This window comes from Colletotrichum godetiae (genome assembly GCF_030913485.1).
Source record: "Colletotrichum godetiae strain CBS 193.32 chromosome Unknown BDP55scaffold_87, whole genome shotgun sequence".
Taxonomy (NCBI): domain Eukaryota; kingdom Fungi; phylum Ascomycota; class Sordariomycetes; order Glomerellales; family Glomerellaceae; genus Colletotrichum; species Colletotrichum godetiae.
Window position 1 is genome coordinate 62,509 of NW_026851335.1, and position 24,424 is coordinate 86,932.

General features: G+C 50.7%; 9 protein-coding genes across 9 annotated transcripts; 6 read left to right on the forward strand and 3 right to left on the reverse strand.

The window, feature by feature from the left end:
* Positions 1 to 4,561: 4,561 nt before the first annotated feature.
* On the forward strand, positions 4,562 to 5,269 carry BDP55DRAFT_638552 (uncharacterized protein; the record flags this gene model as incomplete). The annotated part of the gene is made up of 1 exon (XM_060573128.1): positions 4,562 to 5,269. The coding sequence occupies one exon, from the start codon at positions 4,562 to 4,564 to the stop codon at positions 5,267 to 5,269; it is 708 nt and encodes a 235-aa protein (XP_060422416.1).
* A 933-nt stretch (positions 5,270 to 6,202) lies between these two features.
* BDP55DRAFT_760956 (uncharacterized protein) lies at positions 6,203 to 7,601 on the reverse strand. The gene is made up of 3 exons (XM_060580858.1): positions 6,796 to 7,601; positions 6,657 to 6,734; positions 6,203 to 6,600 (listed from the first exon to the last, which is right to left on the reverse strand). Exons 1-3 carry the CDS (start codon positions 7,104 to 7,106, stop codon positions 6,246 to 6,248), a joined length of 744 nt encoding a protein of 247 aa, XP_060422417.1. The 5' UTR covers positions 7,107 to 7,601; the 3' UTR covers positions 6,203 to 6,245.
* BDP55DRAFT_566748 (uncharacterized protein) lies at positions 7,173 to 7,601 on the reverse strand (the record flags this gene model as incomplete). Its single annotated transcript, XM_060570536.1, has 1 exon — positions 7,173 to 7,601. One exon carries the CDS (start codon positions 7,599 to 7,601, stop codon positions 7,173 to 7,175), a length of 429 nt encoding a protein of 142 aa, XP_060422418.1.
* Positions 7,602 to 7,841: 240 nt separating this feature from the next.
* BDP55DRAFT_734738 (uncharacterized protein) lies at positions 7,842 to 8,477 on the forward strand (the record flags this gene model as incomplete). The annotated part of the gene is made up of 1 exon (XM_060580241.1): positions 7,842 to 8,477. The coding sequence occupies one exon, from the start codon at positions 7,842 to 7,844 to the stop codon at positions 8,475 to 8,477; it is 636 nt and encodes a 211-aa protein (XP_060422419.1).
* Positions 8,478 to 9,315: 838 nt separating this feature from the next.
* BDP55DRAFT_422479 (uncharacterized protein) lies at positions 9,316 to 10,498 on the reverse strand. The gene is made up of 2 exons (XM_060567461.1): positions 10,059 to 10,498; positions 9,316 to 9,889 (listed from the first exon to the last, which is right to left on the reverse strand). The coding sequence occupies exons 1-2, from the start codon at positions 10,290 to 10,292 to the stop codon at positions 9,398 to 9,400; spliced, it is 726 nt and encodes a 241-aa protein (XP_060422420.1). The 5' UTR covers positions 10,293 to 10,498; the 3' UTR covers positions 9,316 to 9,397.
* Positions 10,499 to 13,728: 3,230 nt separating this feature from the next.
* BDP55DRAFT_422495 (uncharacterized protein) lies at positions 13,729 to 14,287 on the forward strand. The gene is made up of 2 exons (XM_060567462.1): positions 13,729 to 13,926; positions 13,978 to 14,287. The coding sequence occupies exons 1-2, from the start codon at positions 13,893 to 13,895 to the stop codon at positions 14,265 to 14,267; spliced, it is 324 nt and encodes a 107-aa protein (XP_060422421.1). The 5' UTR covers positions 13,729 to 13,892; the 3' UTR covers positions 14,268 to 14,287.
* Positions 14,288 to 16,248: 1,961 nt separating this feature from the next.
* On the forward strand, positions 16,249 to 16,828 carry BDP55DRAFT_684927 (uncharacterized protein). Its single transcript, XM_060576427.1, has 2 exons — positions 16,249 to 16,387; positions 16,475 to 16,828. Exons 1-2 carry the CDS (start codon positions 16,342 to 16,344, stop codon positions 16,738 to 16,740), a joined length of 312 nt encoding a protein of 103 aa, XP_060422422.1. The 5' UTR covers positions 16,249 to 16,341; the 3' UTR covers positions 16,741 to 16,828.
* A 1,873-nt stretch (positions 16,829 to 18,701) lies between these two features.
* Positions 18,702 to 19,269, forward strand: BDP55DRAFT_684928 (uncharacterized protein). Its single transcript, XM_060576428.1, has one exon. It carries the CDS (start codon positions 18,817 to 18,819, stop codon positions 19,060 to 19,062), a length of 246 nt encoding a protein of 81 aa, XP_060422423.1. The 5' UTR covers positions 18,702 to 18,816; the 3' UTR covers positions 19,063 to 19,269.
* Positions 19,270 to 22,259: 2,990 nt separating this feature from the next.
* On the forward strand, positions 22,260 to 23,510 carry BDP55DRAFT_566735 (kinase-like domain-containing protein; the record flags this gene model as incomplete). Its single annotated transcript, XM_060570535.1, has 2 exons — positions 22,260 to 22,763; positions 22,821 to 23,510. The coding sequence occupies 2 exons, from the start codon at positions 22,260 to 22,262 to the stop codon at positions 23,508 to 23,510; spliced, it is 1,194 nt and encodes a 397-aa protein (XP_060422424.1).
* Between the last annotated feature and the right edge of the window lie 914 nt (positions 23,511 to 24,424).

The window sequence follows — 24,424 nt, forward strand, 5'->3', positions numbered from 1 at the left end:
ACATCCCTTTTGCACACGCGCAGGTCAGCCCACATTTACACCCGGGGCTGACCACGAGGCCATCGCGCCGTCATACCACTACCCAGACGCCTACAATCACAGGGCGAGGGCCGCCCGCAGCCACGGCCACCATCAGTGCCCGACTCGGCGCTGCCCCGGCTGAGAGACCTGATCAAAGGGGGGCTAGCTGCGATGCCCAATCTGGGCGATCGACCTACTCTGGCGGACCTAGACGGGCAGGCAAGTCACATCGTCGAGCTCTTTTCCCGAGCCATTGAGGCGGTCGGCAAGAAACGAGGAAGAGACGGGGAAAGCGCGGCCTGGTGGACAGAGGAATGCGCAGAGGCCCACAGAGCGTACCGTGCTGCCCGCAACTAACAAGCCTGGGAGACAGAGCAGGACGCACACTTTCTCTAAGGAAGAACGAAGGCATTCCTGAGCATGGTGAGGAAGGCTAAGCGGCATACTGGGTCCGGAAAGATCGATGGAGTCGCTTCAGACCGGGACCTCTATCAGATCATGGGTTGGCGGAAGGCGAGCCACTGACCAGAGCACCCCCACTGGTTGTGGACAACCAGACGATCGAGGATACTAACGAAAAGGCCAAGCGCTTCGGGAGCCCTGCTCGACAGATTTAGCGCGGAAGACGACGCACCGGGTGACCCGTTTGACGTACCTGTCGTCCCAAGGCGAGCGATTACTTGGCAGGACAATGTTAGCGGAGAAGAAGTGAAGCGGCCACCTTAACAAAGACAACGACCCCTGGCGTGGACGGCATTACAACACGCCTCCTCCAGGCATGCTGGGATGTCATCTCGGAACCGTCAGGCAGCTATTCCAGTCCTGTATGCGGGCCGGCACTTTCCTCTGCCTTCCGCAGAGCTGAGGTGGTCATGATCCAGAAGGCCGGCAGGGATGCCTCCAAGCCCGGGTCCTGGCGGCCGATCGCGCTCCTCTCGTGCCTGGGCAAGGGACTAGAGGACTGATAGCCAGAAGGATGGCGTCCCTGGCGATTGTCGAGCGCATCATCAGTCCGCAACAGATCGGGCTCTACAAGGCAGGTCAGCCGTCGATCTGACGACCTGCCTCACCCACGACATCGAGATGGCCCTCCTAAAGGACTCACGGCGACACTTCTGACTATGGACGTAAAAGGGGCGTTCGACTCCGTCCTTCGGAACCGGCTCGTCATTAGACTGCGTCAGCAGGGATGGCCACATGGCCTGACCAGACTGATCTTTAGCTTCTGCTGCAACCGCACCGCTAGAGTCCGACTGGAAGAAAGCACAACGGAGTACTTCCCGCTGTCATGCGGGCTGCCTCAGGGGTCACCACTATCTCCCATTGCCTTTCTGCTCTACATCGCAGAGATACTTGAAGACGACCCGAACGCGCGATTCGGGTACGCGGACGACATCGCCACTCTGGCCATAAGCCCCTCCCTGGAGAGCAACGTCGCAATACTCAACCGAAGCGCAGCCGGCATTCTCAGATGGGGTTGGAGAACAAGGTCTCCTTTGACCCGAGCAAGTGCGAGGTCATCCACTTTACTAGGAAGCACGGCCAGCCAGCGGAGCTGCCAGAGGTCGGGCGGGGGATTTGGTGGTCAAGGCCTCGACAAACCTGTACGCTGGCTGGGTGTCTGGTTCGACAAGAGACTGTCCTTCCGGCACCACGTCGACACAAAAGTAGCTGCGGCAAAGAGGCAGCTCAACATCTGAGCAGCTTACAAACACAAAGAGAGGACTCCAGCGGCCGCCGTGCGAAAAGCCGTCGTCTCCTGCGTACTGCCGATCGCGCTCTTCGGCGCCGAAACATGGTACGCAGGTATCACGAAGCCGGCTTCGAGACGCCAAGCGGAGACAGACACGAATCCGCCTCTCCAAGGAAGACCCGTCAACACAGGCCAAAAGGGCTCGTGCAGAAGATCGACAGCGTCATTACAGCGGCAGCAAGGGCCGTTCTGCTGTCTGGAGGACAACGCCAACCAGCAGCCTCCTCCGAGACGCCGGCTTACCGTCAGCCAAAGTCGCCTTAGAGGGCGTCCGCTTACGGGCCGCAGTCCGACTACAGAGGATTGATCGCCGACACCCGCTAGTCGCGCGGCTCTCCCAGCAGGGACAGCAACAGACGAACTACAACGGACGGCTGAACTTCTGCCAAGATGCGGAAGACCAGCGTTCCTCAATCACAGTACCTGCCAAGCTCACAGGATCAGATAGTAGTTCAATGCAAAGAAGAGGCTGCGAAAGCTTTCGAGCGCTGGCTAAAGACAGTACCGGAAAGCCATATGATCGTCTTCTCGGACGGCTCCAGGGCGACGAACGGAGCCGTGGGGTACGGCTTCGTCATCTACCGAGACTCCAAACGCATAGCGCAAGGGTGCGGCCGACTCGGACTGGCAGAAGTGTTCGACGCCGAGGTCGAAGGAGCGCGAGCCGGCCTCAGAAGGGCTCTGCTCACCAATCGCGGTCATCCAATCCACATATGTATCGACAACACCAGCGTTATACAAGGTATCCGCGGCAAGGCCCGGACTCGTCACAAGAGGCGTTCCTCGAAATCCAAGAAGCAGCCAGGATTTTGATGTACGGACGCACTGGTCTCCGGGACACCAGGGCATCGAAGGAAACGAGGCCGCGGACCGGCTGGCCAAAGAAGGAACGACACTGCCGGCGCGGATGGGTCAAATGGCAACACTAGCGGGCATCAAGCGGCTTGCAAGGGAAAAACTACAGAGCCAGCACAGGAGATGTGGTATAAAGAGCGAAGGCCGCGGTACGCGGACTTGGGGCTTGAGGCAGCTCTATGCAGCCCTCCTGAACTGGCCTTGCCGCGGGCTACGTTACACCACCTGCTGGCAGCACGATCGGGTCACGGAGACTTTGAGCAATATCATCGACGTTTTAACTACGAAGACGCTCTAATGACGTGCTCTTGTGGAGAGGCGAAAGACGTGGATCACCTGGTCTACTGTCGACTAACGCTGGCAAGGAGGCAACGGTGGCCGACCCTCCACTCTCGCAGTACGCCCGAGCCCATAGGCCCTATGGGGTCTCTCGAGGCCTACTTCAAGAGATTAATCACCGACCCACGAGGCTTCGAGGCCTTTCTCCGCGTAACAAATTTCTTCCAGAAGATCTGTCCGCGGTAGCAGCACCTATACATACGTAGATGTGAGTGCAGACTATAAAGAACCCCCCGATTCCAAGGGACGATTTAGGAAAGAATGAAACTGGGGCACCAGCGGGAACCGGGGACAGATAGAACGCGTAGTGGCCACAAGGCATGATTTGGAGGACGATGTAAAGAGACGACGTACTGTAGAGTAGGTAGCCTTGGCTCACGGCCCTCCACGCCATATACCCTTAGGGAGGTCTGCGGTAAGGGCCTAGGTCCTTCCGCCACGGCGTTAAATACAACAACAACAACAACAACAACATACCCTCTCAAAAGGATACCTTGACCTCGAGTCCGCCCCCAATGATCAGGAGAATGGGGGCTTCTCAAGGCAAAGTACAGAAAAAAGTTGAAGACATAATGGGTTAATGCGATGAGTGACGCCGCTATTAATATGCTACTTCTATTTTTTCCTAGTACAAGTACCAAATCCCTTCCGTAATTTCATTTAGGGTTACCAAGTAATATTTACTTACTTCTTTAACTTAGTACAGAAGTGAACTTGTAGCGGCCCAAGAGACAGGCCTAGAAAAGATCTATTGAAGCGGCGGTTGTGGATCTCTTTATACGGAAGACCCGGCCCTCTCAGCCAAGTAAGGGGTTCATTATACACTTCATGTAGTAATGATCTTGTCGACGATACTGTTATGGTTAATTACCCTCAACAGCTGCGGCAACCAAGATGATATACCGCAGTGGAAGAGTAGTTCCTTGGCTACTATTAGATATGGTCGCTATGTAGCGGAGTATTGAGTAGTGCTACTATGATCGGCGCTATAGAGGACACTGCGAGGATGGCCCGTGTTACTATGCGAGCGAGTGACTGCGAGAAGATTAGTTCGTATATAAGCCGATGATCAAGTCTAAACAGGGCGGAGTTGCGATAGGAGGAAGTGGGGTTTAAGTATTGAAGTCTTGGTAGAGGATGAAATGATTTCGTTAAGATGATTAGGACCATCTAGGCACTAATTTCTCCTTCGCTTCACCAAGCTTCCGGTGCACAGTATTACCGAGGTCGACTCGAGAGATTGAAGCAGATGTGGTCAGGAAGGAGGCAAGTGGCGGGCTTAAACCATCATTGTACCCGCACCGAATCCGGATTATGTTGTCGTGTTTGCCACTTCGGCTTGGCCTTTGTTGGGAACAGTACCGCGTGGAGCCCCAAAACCAGTTCCACTTTCTCATGGACAGCTCATACTCATTGAATGGCACCCTCTAGCACTATTCTGTCTCGGTTCACTTGACTGGATTCTGCGCTCTGACTACCAGCAGGGTGAGCAAACGCCTGGTGTTCACTGGAAGGGCTGCTGCTTAACGAAAGCGCTGGTGCTCCAGGAGGGCTCTGCTAGTGTCCCGCTTTTCTTTGCAGAGCTTCTGACTGATGCCTTGCGGTACCCCTTCTGTTGCTTTGCATATGGCGGTTTTTCTTTTTGATACGGAGTGTGCAGTATTCTGCTGCTCTTTATTTACGTCAGGCTTCAAGTATTGGTCGCGTACCGTGCCCTTGTCTATTGTCGCCGCGCAAGCTACCTGTTCCCCTGCGTGTCGGACTCCGGGGTCCGCTTCAGGCAACGCAGGAACATGGCGCGCGCTAGCTGTTCCTGAAACGAGGAAAGTACGATTGAAAGGAAATGTGGAAGCAGCGGACGAGGATACCCGAGGCGGTACGAGGGACTTCGTGAGTGCTCGAGAATTTATCGAGAGCGGCAGCAGGCACGTCGGCGGTATACAAGTTGATGTGCAAATTGTTCTTCGTATCGCTCAGAAGCACGCGAACCTGCTCAGGCCAAAGTCAGCGATATATCATGCGAGACAGTCTGGCATGGCTGGCACATACCCGGAAGCTCTCGGGAGCAGAAGGCACATCGGCGCGGGCGCATCAACGCTACTGGGACTGGGCGAGCGCGATGAGCAAGGCCACGATGTAGGGGTCTTGGAGGGGTTCGGCGGGGGTGATTTGGGCGAGCTGTTTAGCATAGAGAGACGCGTTGGCCCTGCTTGGCCGACGGCTCCGAGGTGGGCGACGGATATACTCCAACGACTCTTCGCGGGCGAGGCGGTTGTCGTAGCAGCCCAAATAAGCGATTGATAAAAGAGGGCGATTGACAGTCGAGGCCGGCTCCGGAGGGTAAGGGAAGACGGAACATTGCATGGAGACAAAGTATGCCTCGAATCGAAAACAGAGTTGTTTACTGCAGAGAAGCGCACAGTCAGCACCTACGGCATGGCACGGCCACTGTGGCATATAGAATACGCACCTTGTTCTTTGGATGTAGATCACTTAAAGCTTTGTGAATCATTATCTGAGGACCCATTGATTGTGATTTGATGAGATCATTAAGGCCTTCGCCAGGGCCATGCAAATTATCGCTGGCTTTTGCCTGACTTTCGTTCGTGGGCTATGACCATAGGGCAGCGAGAGCGTTAACCTAATCGGCAGAAAATGACTATATGTGAAAGTAATTAGAAATGTGAGCGAGGTTTGCTGGATTGTCGAAAAAGAAGTCTCGAGGGTGGAATTGAAAGGAACACAGAATGTCTCAGCATATTTAGTAAGCTGGTGGTTTCACTATATCTGCAGAAGCGGAAGTTTGCAAAGGTGGGAATGGTGCAGCGGTTAAGATGTCGCCGGCAGGTCTTAGCGGTGGGTGTTACGACCCGATTGGATACGTAACTACATGATGCAGAACAGAAGATAATGATGAAGGTGCATTATTACCGAAGCTTTAGCTTTGTGTCGCAGTTGGTTGTCCTGAAGAAACCCGAGGACAAGCCGCTACATCAGCGCGGGGTCCCGGTCATGGTCGTCTTCGACTCGTCTGCCCGGAAGACCGGAACCCCCAAGTGGCTCACCGGGACCCACTACCGGGCCCGTCTGCTTGGCGCTCGTCTCTATCAAGGTCGTCTTCTCTGTATTCTTCGGCGGCGGGACTTCTATCGTGGTCGCCTTCCTCTGAGCACGGGGGACACCCGCCAATAACGCAGCCATGTCATCGGGAACGACTCCAGCGCCAGCGGCATCTCTCACAGCAGCATCCCCGCCGTCCTTTCCACCATCCTCGCCGTCAATAGTCGCTGCTAGTGCTGGCCTTCCCGCAGCCCACTCCCCCCGCCACCTGGCAAAATGCCTCTCCAACCAGGTAACGAACCCCTCTCCCACGTCCCACGACTGAAGCCACCCCCGCTCTCCTGAGACTTCGTCCTGCCACCCGAGGTGCGCGAGGTGCGCGAGGTACTCGAACCCGGGGTCCATCTCCTCCAGTAACACGACCGCGTCGCCGGCGCCGGCGCCGTCGTCGTCGCCTCGGGCGGCCGCCAGGAGATGCTCGCGCTTGCGCCAGATCATCCGCGCCCGCGTCGGCCGGATATCCGCCTTCGCTCGCTGTAGTTTGTGCTCGGCTGCGAGGGTCGAGATGTTGCCTAGATCCATCCCGTTAGGAGTCCGTCGCCCGTGATGAGCCGGGAGGGTGACTTACTGACCCCGTCGGTCACAACGCGTGTGCGAATTCCGTCGGACGTTGCGTAGCGGTTCTTGATGAAGAGACGGCGGTGAGCTATAGGCTGAGAAAGTGCCTCTTAACGAAAATCATGCGAAGACATAACCGCGGACCGAACCTAATGATTCGAATGGCCTGTGCTATGCCGACCGCTCCGCCAAACCCCCCAGAAGTTCTATCCCAATACATACGCCTTGAGAGCTTATCTATTTCCTTGACTGCCACGCCTATTACGCACTCTTCCCGGGCCCTAGCGGTGAAACCTCTTGCAAGCAAACAAACAATCGAACAACCAACATACAAATACGCAAACAGCAAGAATGAAAAAATTACACCACACGGCTGCAAGCATCGACCCATGACCCTATACTGTGTGTGGTCCGTGGGCCATCTTGTGTGGTCCGTGGGCCATCTTGTGTGGCAATTCATATCCGCAATGTCTTGCAGAAAAAAAGGGCTTCAGAGGCCAACAAACAGAATTCTCAGTCACCGCATCTAAACCACCCATCCCATGTCCCGCCACACCTGACCACAGAGTCCGTCGACGGCCCTCACCCTGCCTGCCCAGCTCTCTATCTCCGGCTGCACCCTGAGCAAATACTGCATCCTTGCGGCGTCGTTGATGATCATCGTCGCGGCGAAGTTGCTCGCTGTGACAAACGCCTTTTGCGCCGCGCGTTGCCCCTCCGCCTTCTGTCGCTCGCAGGACCCGGGAAATGCAGAGCTACCCGGTGGGTAGAAGGGCGCTGACAACGGGTCGAGGCCAAGCAGCTGGAAGGGCGTCGGTGCGTTGTCCGGGTCGTCGGGCGTCATCGCGCGGAGGGCGAAAAGAGTCGCACATATCTTCACCGTAGAGGGCTTTGTCGATGCGAGGGGCTCTGGGACGGCGCGTTCGGCGATGCGGAGGTAAGCAATAGCCACCATGCCGATGCACACGTGTACGAGGGGGACGAACTGGAACACAGCCAGTCTGCGAAAGACGGGCGAGGCAGAGCCGCCCGGCTCCATGATTGCAAACTTTCCACCGGATTTGTCGACGGCGCCAGACCCCCTCTGTTCTTGTTTTGGTTGGCGACGGCTGGGTGGTGTTTGGTGTTCCTCTGTGCGGTGTGGAGCAGCCGTGGACGGGTTGGACAGGCAGTGGAATAGTGGTTGTTGATTAAGATGTGGGACCAGGCGTCGGGGCGACGGTTGCGGGTCCGGCGTAGGGCCTCGGCGCGGCTGCTGGCGTTCGCCGGGACGCTCGAAAGCACCATCGACGCACACGCGGCGCTCTGGGGCGCCGCCAAGGTCAACCAGGACCGGGAGGAGCGGGTAGAGAGCTTGCTATGCAACCTGGCCAAGGCATTCCAGGAGGCGATACTCGTCGGCGACCACAGGCTGGCGGAGGCGAAGAGGCTTACGAAAGCCAGACTAGAAGGGAATAGAGAGGGATCGCGGTCCCACGCCTACGTCTACGTCCGAGAGTGGGGGATTCGGCTGGATGAACATGACGACGACGTATTAACGGCTGACGGGTTGACCGACGTAACACACAAGATTCGGGGTATCGAGGCGACAGGCTCGATGCTGTGTATACAGGCGCAAGAGACTAGCAAGGAGTTACGCTGGCGACGGAGCGCCTCAGCCGACCTCGAAAAGGGGCTGAGTGGGCAGCGAGCCACACTGGGGATCCTGATCAAGAAAAACGAGGCGGGTGAGGCGGACGAAGACGGTGGCGACCCCATCGGCATCGAACGAGAGCTGTTGAGGTTGGCGGAGCGATTCACCGGGGGCTTGGAGCAAGCTTACTTTGAATGAGGGTGTAGGTGTTTGCCGTGCCCTGGTTAGAGGGACGGGGTGACGTGAGGTCCAGGCTGGTAATTGGTAGGCTACTTACTAATTACTCATAGGATTCGGGACTATTGAATGAAAAGACAATATGGGGGGGGGGGGGTTGGGTTTGTTAGGTTGTCACCACAGCCAATGGCCGTGAACCCGGGGGGATTGGACATGGAACCGGGCGTGGGATGATACCGGTCTGTTAGCGGCGGACGGGAGAAGAGGTAGTGCTGTAATGTAAGACGAGGTGAAGTGGCGTACTCCAAACCGGACAGCCTCTTGTTCTAACAAGGTGTTGGAAAGGAAAATGCGCGCTGAAAGAGTGATTGAATTGGCAGATGAGATCATGAGGATGGCCAAATGTGAACACTGAAGGGCCTTCCTTCGGTTGGCGAGACGAGAGCGTGGCAACTTCTTGGCTGGCTTGGTCTGTTCTAGGCTGAGTCTATCTTACTTACTTGAGCAAGGCAAGCTGTGGAATATCATGACACGTCAGACAAGCTCATAGGGCATTGGTGAATACATCTTCATATTGATGCAAACCAAGGCACATCGTCCCCGACGTGACATGCGCCGAGCGGCACGGACCGTGCACCGGCCGGCCTCGATAGCGGGTGCCGATAATGTCTCTCGTCCTCCCTCCGTCCACCAGGCACCCGCTTTCGTTCCGCTTCGCCCGGTTCCCCTCTGGGCCATGGTGGTATCCCATAGAAATGTGTACGATTGGGTGCGGTAATCCATTGTGGTGATGGCACCGTGACGGCTCCGACGAAACTGGCTGCGGACTTGGTCGGTATACGGGAGGAGTCGACGTAGAGGGTGAAGCAGCGCTCGTGGCCGGGGTTTGGATATTCGAGCAACACGGCCTCCTCGGATTCTTTCAGTGGCATCGGCTCCGGCTACAGCGGTGGTCGGAGCTCGGCCGGGCGCAGGCGGTGAGGGCGATAACACGGGTTGAATACCGGCCACGCGGCGACGTGGGTTGGCATTCGCATCCTGCAGAGTCGGGACGACGAGCATTGAGGTGACACGCGGCTCTGAACGTTCTTCGCAAGGCACCAGCGGCAATGACGGTTCGAAACGAGCGAGAAAGAAGGGAGATCAACTCGCGTGGCCCGGTGGACACGGCTGCGACGGTTGCGACGGTCGCGGCTTGTGGGAGGGACGTGAGGCTGACGAGCTGGGGCGCCGCGTGCGGAGGGATGGGGCAGCCCGCGCCGATCGTGAAGGCAGGGAAAGGAAAGGCAGCAAGTCCTCATCACGAGATGTTGCTTTGCTCCGTTTAGTCGAGGGAAGAAGTGAAAACATGCGAGGGAAAAAGAGTCGAAGACGAGATAGTCCAGGGAAGGGCCAGGGGCGAGCGGACGGCCCTTCTGGACAGCAGCTGCAAACTGGGAGTTGACGTCAACGGAAGGCGCACGCATGGCAGCGGCAGCGTTTAGTGCCAAAATCACGACCTACATCCCCCGAACGAACCTCTTCCCCCTTGACAAAAGTGCAGCCCGGGGGGACCCGTCATCGCACCTTTCTTTCTTTGCCTTGCTCCCCTCTTGCACATACCATCAAGTTCGCCTCGTCCAGTCGCAATTCTCCGTGCTCTCCGTGGTACCCAGTGGCGGCCACAACCGCCGTTGCGACCATGATGACAAACTCACCGCCGCAGGGAGCATGGGTACGAGTTTTCCCTTGGCTAATGCCCACCGCCGTGGACATCAGCCCTCGCCGCCCTCGCCGCCCTCGCCGCCTTTGGGGCCATGTCCCGAGTCCCCCGTTGCTTCTTTTTACGCAGCCCATTCTCTATCTGTCCATTGCAGGTTGTTTGAACAGACAGCTGGGACCTCTTCTGTGACGTTGCCTTGGACCAACAGTATACGACCCCTTTCTGCTCGCCTTCCATGGCCCCGTCGAGCTGTGCAATATCTACGTCCTACGGGTTTGTGTTACTTCTGGCAATGTAGCACAGGGTGTGGCCGCTCTTCTCTGCTCGTTAGCCTACACGTTCGGCGTTTGGCTGTGAGCTGCGTTGGCCGCCACAGGACTCTCGCCGCCAAGGTGGGCTGCAATGATGTGCAATAACATGCAGCTCGTAGCGAGGCGCACAGGTCGCGTGAGAGAATGGAGCCGGGCGAGGCCTGGCGGTGTCCAAGTAACAGTCTTGTACTGTGAGGTGCTGACGAGGTATTGGCAGAATGTTTAATAACATACTATGAATGCCGTAACGGGCATATTTAAACAATCTGCAATCTGTCTGGAGTGTCCTCAGGGGTTCAGTTAGTACCATGTACGGTAAGACGTTGAGGAGAAAGTCTGCTAATTGCCTGAAACACAACTAATGGCGGCCAACACCTCCGAGTTCCGTGGCAGCATAGCTTTGTATCCGTCGTTTGTCGGGCCTCGGGTTCGGCTGGAGTTTCTACTGCTACCTCCACCTTAATCTCCGGTGAGAATTTCATTGGGGGTTCAAGTTCTGTCTTCGAGGCCAAGTGTGGTGTTGGTTGTGGCGAGTCACTTGGGGGTGTTGCATCGTTCTTTGGAATAATCGATGATTACGGCGGATAGGACACGAGACTCAGCATACTTCACAGAAACGGAGTTCTCGTAGCAGATGCAAACCGGGCTCTTAGCTAAAGTCTTCGAGTATGTTAGGTAATCAGGGAGGACACACGGGTATCTATAAGTTTGACCAAGCGTGGTCAGACTAAACAGACACCTCATGAACAATTTATCACGATTTGGCGAGTCTTTTGATCAGAATCCAAGCGTGACTACGACTGACCTAGTTGGCCTAGGAGGTTAGATTGCCTCTTTCAGATCAACCCTCCCGTATAATTCTTCTCCCTCTTCGGTTAGACAACTACGGCAGCGCTTGTTAGTCTGCTCGGTTCACAGGAGTTGAAGTCTCGAGTTGTCAAGATTGATCAGGCTACATTATTTCAAATTCGCGAGGTCATGAGCATAGGCGATTGGGAGCTGGGGGTCCGGGGTCGGCCGGAGGTTCGTGGGCATGGACTGAGCTGTTATTGCAGGCCAAGAGCAGACTATCTTCCGCTTCCGAGACTTCCAAATCTCAGCATTTCCTCGCTACCCGCACCGTCAAAGAACGTGTTATATAATGGAAAGTCCGGCTAGGAGGGATACCACGGCGTCGTCAACCACACACTCCTGTTGGTCATTCTTATCGACCCGAGGCAAGTAGAAGTTGCAGGTTCCTTGCTGACAAACATAGTGAAGTCCACCCGATGGATTTCGTTCACGACCGGCAACTTGCATCCTGCTGGGGTGACCACAGTAGCAATCAGGGTTGCTTGGGTGGCAACCTCGGCGATCCGCAAAACAGTAGAATTTGTCGCAAAAGCAGCATTTGTAGTACGGTCTTCCGGCGTTGCCTTTACGGTTGGACGATCTTGTGATGTGCCGGGTACTAAGCGCTCCACATAACCGACATATCGGAGGCGAGGTATTATCCAGTGCAGGTGGTGGAACTCGGCGAATTCTGGTCATACTGAATTTCGTGCTCGGTGGAGTACCGTGACCTACATCGTTAGCTTGGGGGCAAAACGACAGGAGACTGATCATACCTCAACTATGACACGCTGATTTCAAATCTTAGTAAGAGATATACAGATGATCCAAACATACGAGGGCATCGGTGAGTATGCCGTTTAAGTACTCTGCGGAGTTGTGGGGAGTCTCTTACTTTACTTTCTAGGGTTTCAATGTTGCACTAAGAGAGTTTACCCCTTGAGGTAATTCAAGCTTTGAGTCTAAATGTCTAAATTCGTTTCAACAACAGAGTTTATTTCTTGGTGTGATTCAAAGCCTGGGGGCTTGCTTGTAACGGTGCATCTGGCACCGAGACTTTAGCTCCTTAGTCTGTATAAATGCCTCTGAGTCAAAAACTGCTCTAACTTATAGAGGAGACAGCGGGTGCTAAGAGAAAGAATTTTATGTTGTGGGTGTAAGGATCTTTCGTGTTTTTCGTCAGCATTATATCAGAGCAGATTGATGCTTCAGCTCAGTGTTTCAGTCAGTAGGACAATTCCAGACGCATTAATGATATTATGTGCTGCTCCTAAACTATCCTTGGGGTTGCTTATTTCCAGTCCTTACATCGTTTAATAGTTACGCAATGCTCCAGAATCTCGTCCACAGGCTTTTCTATATCTATGTTTGCGGACAGTGCACAACAGGTTAACTGAAGGCAGGTGAACCGTAATCCGGGCATGCTGAAAGCAGATACTAGTATTAGCAGACTTGTAACCTTAGTATAGACTTTAATTATAAGCGCATAGTTATAGCTAATAGAAATGTTTTTATCGATAGGTTGTCATCAGTAGGGTTGTCGTCAGCCTGGTTGTCATCAGAAGAGCAGGGACGTCAGCCCCAGTGCATAAAGCTAGATAAGGTGTAAGCAAAATGAGTGAACCGATGGAATTCCCAAAGAGATAACCTAGGATGCCACAGCATTACGGATATGAAGCGCCTATTTCTAGGAGGGGAACTAGAATGGCTCTGATGAACTTTCCTTCTTAGATACAACCCAGACTTGCCAGCGACATCTAGTATAAACCACGATCATCAACATAAACTTCTTCGAGCATAAAAAAGTTTCATAGATAACTGTTTTTGTCTATAAGCCAGCCAATAGTCCGCAGTTAACACCAGCTATCAATCATATAAAACCTCAACATACTAGAACTAGTATTTCATCACTAGACACCACCGCTATTATATTCGCATTAGAAAGAAACAGCCGGCATCTTCATTTAACGATCACACATATTGATAAAAATTTAAAGCGTCTCGTTCGTCACCTTACGAAACGAACCTTAATACATATACTTCATCTAAGCATATTTAAAAAACGTAAGGCTCAAATATAGACTCGACGTCTTCATAAATATGGAAAAGAAATCAGTACAACCCCGACGTTAAAACTCCCAGCTAAGTTCAAAACTATAAAGACGCAGTAGCGTTATATCACGAGGCGGTATTTCTCAGCGAAAGCTATTCAGGATTGCCTTCCGTTAGGAAAGGCTAACTTCTCCACTGGAGAAATAGAGTATATTGATGACAGCGACGATGGAGAAAGTCCTACCAAACGACCTAAAAGATCAAGTTTACGTGGGAGGAAGTAAAATATCTAGACTTCTGACTTTGTATTAGTAGCCAATCAGCTTCGAATTCATCCTTCTAATTCCCCCGCTGTTTACCCACCCTTTTACCGTTTGGCGATCTTCCTGTCGCTTACGCCTGGCTTACCTTGACTAAGCTACTTTCTGTATATTTCTGTTCTGATTTCTTCTGTTGCCTTTTTTAGTCCCTTATTGATGTGACTTACGTCAGTTGCTTGTTCTTGTTATTGGTCCTTCTCCGCCTCTGCCATTATTTCCTATGTCTACCTCTCGGCCTCCCGTGCTTTGCGATAGTACGTTATCTCTTATTCTGTCTTTTTTGTCTTTACTGATTAATTCTTCAGCCGGCGGTGACCTACTGGATCGGCTTGGCGTTGAAGGCTCCATGCGCACCAGCCGAACCATCGAGATTCTGTCCTGTTCCGCTGTAGCCCGCGAGCTTATTCCTCGGAAACAGAGTAAACCGCTCACTTTAGCCTATGGATATCGCGTTATCGCTACATTGGTACAGGCTACCGGCGTTGAGCGTCGTCCCCCGTGCGACCGATGCGCCCGCGCGAATGGGCCCTGGAAACAATGTGTGGTATTGCAGTCCCCTGAGGGTATACGGACTACGAAAGGGCGGCTGTGCTAACTGTTGGTGGAACAACACGAGTGCCACTGTACGTCTGCCTTATCCCGTTCTCCCTCCCACCCTATATTGACTATCGATACATCTATCTAATCTTAAACACAACAAAAATAAAGATCCATAGCTACAATGCCAATATCCCTTATTGCAACAGAGTGTTAGATAGACGATATCAATTCGATGCAATACACCTGGTGTTCGTTGATCAAAGAGCATTGTTGTATTTGATTGAGGAACTCTCGCCATCCCGATCAAAGCGGGACTCTGTCTTTAATCTATCCGTTCTCACCGGTTCTTGCATAATTATTGCAATAAATCGAATAAGCCTATTTTAGCTGTCGTTGTTTCAGACACAGGCGTCAATTCAACACAGAGAATCCAGCACAGGTTGGCTGCACGACTCAAATATGCAATGTCCAAGTCTAACGTTATAGCTGACAGCCCCGACTCGTCGGTCTATTGGCCCCAAGTCGAGCAGGGTGCACCTTCGCCATGAGACCTTTCACTCACGATGATCGCCATTGGCTAGATTGTGGCTGTTGTCAGCGACAGTGTGGCAGCCAGCTGGGCGTGCAATTAACAGATTGAGCAGAAGAGTGTATTCGTACTACTGAGGAGTAAAAGAGGTCAAAGTGGCCACTGTTGTGGCCAGCTAAATACGCATCTATCTAACCGAGGTCACATCTACCTCATGCAGGTAAGCAGCAAATTAGGCCTACCCCTGCATGGGTCTAATGGTGCGCTGTTTACAGCGATGTATGTGGATCTATCTCCAACAGCTGTCATGTCCCTAAAAAGAGACTTTCAGGTTTTCTGCTACTAAAAGTAGGCTAGTTAAATTATGTGTCTCTTGTTTTGCTACAGTGACAACTACTGTACAGTAAGTTTCACTTAAGCGAGGATATCCCTGGGTGCTCTCAGTGCTGAAGAATAGTAAGATATCACTGTTAGGTAAGTTAAACCTGGGTTTTAAGGCATTAATTTCACATACCCCGCTACCCCGCTACCTCTCATCACGTGAGATTGCCGTGAATGAAACTCGCATTTTCGAACATGACGTACAAAATGTGCATCCTTTTTCTGCCATCTATTGTTGACTTGTGAATAAAGAAACGTCCTGTACGAAGATAGCCTGCCCTCTTCATGAGCGACGACATACTCGATAAGAATATATTCACTCAGTATTTTGTTGTAGACTCGCTACGTCGAAAATGGATGACAGGTTTTGTTGGACGTTCCATCAGACGATGATGGGGATGATGGGGCAGCAGATTGGACCTCATCCAGATGATCTCTCGTTACACGGTTTTCAGATGATTTACGAGTCTTTTAAGCGGTTGTTCTGCAACGATTTTGAGGCTATGGTTGATTTGATGAATCCTATACCCGGCTGGGCCAAGTTCTGTATCAAAAAGTTTTGGCGTTGTGACAGAATGTCAGGCCCACATTGCATAACCGAGTCAAGCATCTCGACTATGCATCGGCTATTGTTTCTTAACCCAAATATGGCTTATTTGCATCTGTTTCATGTAGTGTAGCATATCTCGATGTATCTGGCCAATTGGCCACTTATCCTTTACAACAACATAGAAAATCAATCAAGACAGTTATGCCGTTACTCGCTGGTAGCCACGCTGTCGCCCTGACACAGAACCTGGGATACCCTCGCTTAGGTGAAACTCGCCGCATACAGTCATTACTCAGTTAACCACATAGTCGGGCCAGGATTGCCCTACAAGGGATAGAGGCCACTCGTTTATATAGATCTACTGCAGGCCCAGCAGACCACTCTAAGCAATACAACCAACTTTATCCCACATTCATTATGCCACTGCTGACCATACTGAAGATCTGTCACGTTGGTATCCCATCGGGTGCTGATGGACCCCATTTTGCCAAGACCATAGACCTCCACTTTTACTCCAAAAAGGCCGATGTAAAGGCATTCAATTGGGCAGATATTTAGAAATATTTCCAGTTAATACATCTAGTTGGCTCTATCTGCTCTTAACAAAACTGGGTGTGAGTTGGGGTAGATCCAATTGGATTTATTGTCTGGTAACAATTGCCCAATTAAATGCTGTTATATCCGTCTTTTTGGAGTAAAGATGGAGCCTTATGGTCTTGGCAAAATGGGGTCCATCAGCACTCGATGGGATAATCAACCTTCTAGCATATGGACTAGAGCAACAAAATGGCTATATTCATACCTTTGGTATGTGCTAGCATTTTTTGTTGTTGCTATCGTCGCCTGGTTGCTTTACAAAGCCTATCAACAAATGCCGAGAAAGAAAGGAATGGCGGTATAAATCCACAGGTGAATGAAGCCGTTGTGTTACGACCCAACATGCATAACCATAACCAAGGCCCGCCCCGCAGGCTGCGGCGGCTACGGTACGCCATATATGCAGACAGGACAAGGAACGTCAGTAGCCCCCCCTACGGATACGGAAGAACTATGGTACAGGTCACGTGAAGATAAGATAAACTGATCACACCCCGGACCCACTGATCGGTCAACGGAACACCAATGGACTTGTGAGATCCAGGCGACGGGATTGAGATCAGGACTTGTATATAAGATGGACTTGAGCTGGGCTCAAGGACAGACTTCCATAGCTCTTCAGTAGTTAACTTCGTATCAGGATTCACTTCCGCTTTCAGCTATCACCTTTGACAAGACTACGATTGATCACCGAAGCCTTACCCATCTACGATTGACAGATAGTAGCTTCCTTGAAGCTATCCGACAGAGACGTGTAATAATCAGTTGATTATTACATCCACCGACTTACGACACTGTTACTGAGTATCGCAGCCTCAACTTCTGCAAACATACCCCTACGACTAGCTGGCCGTAACATCCGGCTCAGGCCATCTCCTATAAAAAGAGAGGAGCTCCTTAATAAAGCTCTCAAATATCGTATTATTAATAATACTCTAAAAGATATATAAGCAGATAATACTATTTTACATATAAGGGAGCAAGACCTAGTACCGTCGGTCGCGATATAATCGAGCAACCTAAACTAGGGTTACTCCCAAAGGGGACCTTCCAGTCCGCCAGAAGCCCGCACGCTTATCGCACCCTAACTCGTCTATAAAGACTAAATAATAAGATCGGAAAGCTAATAACCCGTAGAGGTAAAAGTCCTATAGATCTATATTTTGCTCTTAAAAAATATATTAGGCTACTTTTTTACTTTATCTAGCTAAAGCTAAAATATAATTAATATTTAAAGCCGTTATTAAAATCTCGAATTTATTTTAAAGGAATATAATTATTTTATTTTAATAAAGGTTCGGTTTTTCGATTAACCGGTCGTATAAAGTACTTAATATAGGCGGTATAATAATCCTTAGGTATCCGGATCTATTAGAAGGAGCTTTTATATTCTTAAAATATTAAAGATTTACTTAAATATTACGTACCGTCTACGTACTATATCCTATAGCCTTTATTATATTATTATTAATAAATTTACCGGAAGATATTATATCCCGGATTAGCTTATATTATAATATAGTGATATTAGGTACTATAGTATAACTATTAGTATAAGATATCTTATTTATATTAATATATAATCGTACCTAGCAAGGTTATTAGCGGACTATTATAATTCTAAGGCCGATATATTTATAGATCGAGTAGTATTAAAATGAACCTACGCTTCGAGAGACCTTATCCGCAGTAGTACTTTTTCGGCAAGCCTATAGATTATAATCTTAAGTATATAAAAAGATACTTTAATAGTTTCCTATAGAAGAACTATAGTTATAGGGACCTAAACGAGGTGATCGAAGCTAGAATAAGTGGTAGATTAATATAAATTAGAAGTTTAGCGTTAAAGTAAATATCTTAGTACTATAGTTTTAGCGTAATCTAGTTTAAAGTAGAATTATGAGGTTAACCTTAAATATATAGTAATTAGCAGATAAAAGTATTAATATAGCTAATTCTATATATATAGATAAAGGGACGTAATAAAATAATATAAATCGTAGACTATATTTATTGCCGCCGTTTATAGATATTAGATTATATAATATAGGTCTAATCTACGAACATAGTATAAAAGCAATTTCTATCTTCGGCTATAGGGGTTATCAAGAAGGTACCTCCGGGGCCTTATCATATATCCTATCAGCAACCGGGTCCACAAACATCTGTGCGCAGAATAATCCTTATCCGCAAGGACGGAAACCGATTTCAATTTCTACTGTACAGGGGCCGCTGTGAACTCTGTAAACAGGCTGATGGTCCTTTTTCTCGTTGTTTTTTGGCAGGGACTTGCGCACAGGTGAACCTATTCGTGCCCGCACCCACTTATTTTGGCACTTGCAAAACTCCCACCCACTACTGTGATAGAGACGGCTTGGTTGGTGACAGATCTTCAGTATGGTCAGCAGTGGCATAATGGATGGGGATGAGTATGGTTGTATTGCTTGAGTGATCTGCTGGGCCTGCAGTATAGACGACGCTTTGATACGCCCTGGCCGCGTCGACAAGAAAATCGAGTTTCAGCTGGCTGACTCTGATGTAATTAGAATGCTTTTCTGCACTGTGTTTGAAAAGACAGAAGAGGAGCTGCCTAATGCGGATAGCCGAGACAAGCACAACAAGGAAGTTCGGGGGCTGGCAGTTCAGTTTGCGGCCGTGATCCCGGAGCTGGAGTTTAGCCCTGCTAATATTCTTTCTTTTCTCCTAGCAAACAGGGGCTCTCCGTCGAATGCCATGACTGATGCGGAGAGGTGGGTGTCTCACGTCAAAGGGTGGGATGCTGCGAAGAGGTAATCCAGGGTTTCAGAGTAACCGACTGCAGAGCGAATTGTATGCTACTGTGCATCTACACTCCTCCAGTAGTCTTGGGTTAAAATCCTCATCCCTCGTTGAATATACTGTATCATCCACTGATCTGTGTGAGGGTCACGGCTGTAGAGAGAAGGTTTGAAGAAGTAGATGGATTGTGATAACCCGTACGGTTAGATCTAGATATAAGACGTAACGCGAAGAAGAGGAAAGAGAGATCGCGCTGTGCGGCGCTGTGCGAGCAGCGCGTCGCCGCAAGACAAGGGGTCGTGGCTTTGCTATGACTCGCGATACCCTTGACACCACCCTGGCACGCAATCCCGTGACACTCGATCCCGTGGCAGTTCGTACCTAACCTATCCAGCTGTCTTAGTTAAGCAGCCATTCTTCCTGTCACCATAGGAATGTTATAGGACTTCCGGTCAACCAACTCGTTAAAGGCACCGAATCCTCTCTGTCACCACGTGATGTCCAGACGAAGCAAGTAACAACTTATTGGTCGAGAGTGGGCTGTATCAGGAGCCTGGGAACACGAACACATAATTAAGTCACGCGGCCTTCGCGAGGACAAGTACAGGTTCCGAGCAGATGCCTAGTTGATATGCCGGCGCCTACCATGGCTATGGAAAGCCAGACTTGATTATTCCCTGCACCACTCCTTGCTGACCCGTCACAGTATCCTACAGAGTGGGTACGAGTGAATGGCGCGCGCGCCAAAAGTGACAGCCACCTATATGCGTGAGGTCGAATGCCCAGAATGTCAGGAAGTGGGGTGAAGTGCGGGGTAGATTACAGTTATGCTATCCACATTAGTTTCTTGTCAGCATGGGCACAAGGCCAGCAAAAAGTCTGGACCATACATCTTGGACGCCAACGTCGACCTCTTCAGGCGCTCAGGAGGCCAAGACAGTTGCAAAAGAGAGTACTCGACAAGAAAAAAAAACCAAGAGGAAGCCAGCCACAAATGAGCAGGATATGATACGCTCATGTACGGCGCGACCAAGACTCCGCTGCGAAATGGTTGTTTGTTCCTAGCTTGTCGAATGTTTGGTTGATTCATTGGTGCTTGACAAGCCTGCGCCAATGACTTGTCTTTCTAGTGCTGCAAGTCTATATACAGGAAGTGAAGGCTTCACATCGGCAGTGAATTTCCCTAGCCTGGTTGTGGGGCCATCTCCCTGGTCGCGGCGCAGCACTGATTACCACGTATGTGCATGTTCAGTCTGCCTAGAAGTGAGAATCAGTGACTGCTGCCTAGAATTCCCCCCCAAACTTGCAATTGCAAGAGGCACGTAATAGCCGATGATCTTTGCCTTGTAGGCCAAAGCACATGGACCGGGAAGGATCCAAATTGTGTGAAGGGTCTTTCGATGTCGTGGATGACCACAAGTTGGCTGCAGGGTACTTCAAACATTCTGATGCACCGGGCTCTGATTGCGGTGCATCGTAGCATTGTGCCGCGAAGGCGCGGAGGGTCGAACGTGGCCTATCACATCTACAGGAAGCTGGAAAGTTGGCCGTATTGAACTCATGTCCCTAAGCAAGCCACCCAGCGAACAAGTGAACGGCCATGTTCGGTCGGCGCACGGACAATATCACAGGCAATCACTCAGTCTCAGTCGCCGTCTTTGGTCCATATCACCCGGGTACTCTGCAAGCGTCCTCGCCCTTGATGGGGCGCGGTAAAAAGCTAGTTTTAGGCGCCGCGTGGCCGTTTCCGCAAGATCTCCAAGAACTAAATATTTCAAGGAATCTCTAGAAAGCTGCTTGTGAAAAGCCTGGTATCTTACTTCGGTCGTATCCCTGAGGGAGAACTGTGCGGATGTGTGATCGAAGGCCAGCCTTAGGAACTTAGGAGGCCTTGCCTGAGCCCTGTTGTGGTGGCCCCCTTGCACCAACAAACACTTCTACATTACGCATAGCCCTTGCCATACCCTGTCAGACTACTGTAACAACTCGTATTGGGCGTTGGTTGGAAAAGATTTCCAGCGGCTAAAAAAATGAATTCTGACATAAGTGGTACTTGACTGGGTTCAAGAAACATGTTGGATGTGCACCCGCATCAGCACGCCTGCACTCAGCCAGAACAGGTCAAACTCCGCACAGTTAACAAAGGCCTGGAATTTCAATTATTGACGGTCAGTCAATTGCTGAGCGTTGAAAGAAGGCTCTGTCCAACACACTAATTACATGACGCAGCTTATTCGGTGCCCTTATGGGAGATGGAAGGTCACTAATGGCACGTCGAAAAGCGTATAAAAGCCTGGCCGCAGACCTGATGAGATGAAACGAATCCTTCCTGACTTGACATTCATCCATTTGGCTGCCAAATACTTCCAATAGAGAGCTTATCGACGTCGTCTTCGTCAGCTTTATACGGGATTCATTTTGTTCCCGTCTATCCCAGCCATCCTCTACCACACCGGCCTAACCTTGATTAAGTCACACTTCGAGGTGAGATTTCAACATGTCCATTAAATTGTGGTCAAAGGATGAAACGCTAAATGATTCACGCTTGCGAACTTTTAGTCAAAATGCCTGCAGGATCCAAAAGCGCCTACACAACTTGTGCAACCATGGGGTGCGATGGAGCCAATATCGGGCGTGGGCAGGCATGCCCCAAGGGGTGTGGCTGGACACGTCCTGCAAATGACGGACAGTGAATGACTTGGTGTAACTGAGTAAAAGACGGGTGACCCATATGTTTGTCAGGCAGCCCGGGGTGCTGGTAGTACAACCAGACCGTTGAATGCGTACCGTGTTTTGTGTCAAACCAGCATAGGATTAGTATATACAGAAAATCATTATCTAACGAGTGGACCTGGTGTCTGCCTCACAACCAACCAACGAAGCAGCGCTTGTTTCCAAGGAACAAAGCCATCGTAGTTTTGAGTCGCACTTCTAAATATAGACAATTCTGCTGGTACACCGCCATAGTTTGTTGATCCTGACTGCTGTTATTTGCACCTCAAGTGCGTGCGCTTACGCACGCTCTCATTGGACAGTTTATCTGTCTGTCCACACTCTCCAATTGAAATATGCAGATGATCATCGCTGTAGCCCCCTGGAGGGGTTCAGCCCTTGACAATCGCCTCCTATATAGACCCGATCAGCCCTCCTCTACCACCTCAGTCGCTAGATCTGTGAAGCATACCATCGACTTCTTTCGAAGCTGGCTGCCCATGGCTACACACTCAACCTCCTGGACAACAGTTCAGGATTTTCTTCAGAACAGTGATCAACAAGCTATCGCTTGTTTCAAACAAGTCAATTGGGATCAGCTGTGTCGAATAGCCTCTGATGCCAACCGCGGCTTAGAATGTGTAACCCTGGACCAGATAACGAGCGGACTCAACAACGTCGTCCGTCAACTTCAGTTCTCCGATAAAACTTGTTGGGCAGCCCGAATTCCCATCATACGAAGCGAATCCTCATATTCCCACGGAAAAAATCTGAAAAATGAAATTGCAACAATGCAGTTCATTCAAGAGAATTCCAGCTTACGGGTACCACGAGTCTTCGCCCACAACACAGACATGAATAATGTTGTAAATGATGTGTTCATGCTGATTGAGATACTCCCCGGTATTGTTGCTATGGATGCTCTCGGCGGTCACAAAGTACATGGTGGTGTGATACCTGTAGAGTACCGAAAAACTTTCTATCGATCTGTCGCTGAGTGTCATGTTCGTTCCTGGGCACCCACCTTTTTGACCTGACTGTATAGCAACTTACTGTTGTAGGTCCAGATGACGTCATTGCGACTCCCAAAAATTGGAGCTATTACACGAAGGGAGGACGGCGGGTACGACTCGGGCCCTATTCCGGGGATCGGCGGTCCGTTCGATACAGCGGCGGCCTTTTTTGAGGCATGGGCCGACAAGGCCAAGTTCAAGCTCGACAAGGAAACAATTACCCAAATGATGCAGAGAGGCCCAATTTCGGCGGAAGAGATGGTCAGAATCACCGACGAATTCCCTCCGCAGATCAAAAGCATGGCCAACCTACTTCCTTTCCGCAACGAGGGACCATTTCCTCTGTGCCACGATGATTTCCTTCACAGCAACATCATGGTCGACGAAGCCAGCTTTAACGTGACAGGAATCATTGATTGGGAGGGGGCATGCACGGTCCCTTGGGGACTCGTCACATACCCCGAGTTCATTCAAGTCATGCCTCGGGCGTTTGACTTACCCCAACATTACGACCAAGATGGGTACCCCCTGAAGGAAAGCGTGAGAGAAAAATGGTGCGAGCAGCGAGACTATGTTGAGATGGTGAAGTCAGTGGAGGGTGAAGATAACCTGCTCTCAACCTCTCTCAGTAACAACTTGAACCAGGCTTTAGCCTACTCGTATGGAGCGTTTACTACTGGAAAACTGGGGTTCTATGACAGAGTCGTAACAGAGTTGAAAAAGGGCACTGAAGTTTAGTAACCTGATCGATCTCGCTTCAAATCAGTCATGGTAGGGTTTTCTCAACATTTTTCAAAGGAAACATTGCTCGAAGCCGAAATTGGTATTCATAATCGCGCCTAAAGTCTTCACCCGGTCCTTGGAGCGGACGATGTCCCCTTTGATACTGACAGTGAACGAATCCTGCAGTTTGTCGCCAATTCCGCGTGAGGAGTAATATGACAGCTGTCTTGTCTGCTTCGAAAGTCGCCCCGCTTCTTCGTTGTCAGAGGGCGGATGCACAGAGCGATAAGCGAACGCGCTGCAAACAAGTGGTGATAGGTCTAGTATGGTCATGAAGCTGAAATCGCCCTTCCTCTGCTCCTTCTCCGCTTGTGCGCTTTTCTTCGGCGCTCCTTTGTTTCGCCAAAGCCACTTGTGTGCTGCGTGCCCTACCCGGGTTTTACCCGGTTCTGCTTAGTCATATGCCCCTAACATTCGTTCTCAGTCAAGTGCCGCTCTACAGTTTATATCCAGGCCAATCGCCAGCACTCTGAGGTCCGCTCCCTGTCTCAAGCCGGACCACCTCAGGGTTCATCGCTGTCCCCTGTTCAGTTTCTTTTCATTAACGCCGAATAGATCTAGCACCAAATAGATGAAAATGAGACTCGAGAGAGCCGGCCGACGAAGCTGGCCGGGCCGTTGTATTGACGCGGACACAAAGGGTTGTCACCACCCTATTAGGTCTACTATCGCTTGCTGTACATCACGTCGTTCTAGATAATCTATTTGCCTCGGTGAATTTATTCCCGGCTCTTCGGAAGCAAAATTATCGGGGCCATGGGGACTTATGGGATAGTCCTTTCCCTACTCATCGTACATCCACATTGACCCCTGCCTGCGCGCGGCTCAATACCGAGAAAAATGCACTTTCTTGAGTACGCGCTTATGGG

Coding starts and splice junctions, on each gene's coding strand:
- BDP55DRAFT_760956 (XM_060580858.1), bottom strand. CDS start 7,106: ATGAATTGCCACACAAGATGGCCCACGGACCACACAAGATGGCCCACG. Junction 6,735..6,795: donor CAGGCCATTCGAATCATTAG/GTTCGGTCCGCG, acceptor CTCAGCCTATAG/CTCACCGCCGTCTCTTCATC. Junction 6,601..6,656: donor CGTTGTGACCGACGGGGTCA/GTAAGTCACCCT, acceptor GGATGGATCTAG/GCAACATCTCGACCCTCGCA.
- BDP55DRAFT_422479 (XM_060567461.1), bottom strand. CDS start 10,292: ATGGGCTGCGTAAAAAGAAGCAACGGGGGACTCGGGACATGGCCCCAA. Junction 9,890..10,058: donor TGGACGAGGCGAACTTGATG/GTATGTGCAAGA, acceptor GTCAACTCCCAG/TTTGCAGCTGCTGTCCAGAA.
- BDP55DRAFT_422495 (XM_060567462.1), top strand. CDS start 13,893: ATGTCTACCTCTCGGCCTCCCGTGCTTTGCGATA. Junction 13,927..13,977: donor GCCTCCCGTGCTTTGCGATA/GTACGTTATCTC, acceptor TTAATTCTTCAG/CCGGCGGTGACCTACTGGAT.
- BDP55DRAFT_684927 (XM_060576427.1), top strand. CDS start 16,342: ATGCTGTTATATCCGTCTTTTTGGAGTAAAGATGGAGCCTTATGGT. Junction 16,388..16,474: donor TAAAGATGGAGCCTTATGGT/CTTGGCAAAATG, acceptor CTATATTCATAC/CTTTGGTATGTGCTAGCATT.
- BDP55DRAFT_684928 (XM_060576428.1), top strand. CDS start 18,817: ATGCTTTTCTGCACTGTGTTTGAAAAGACAGAAGAGGAGCTGCCTAAT.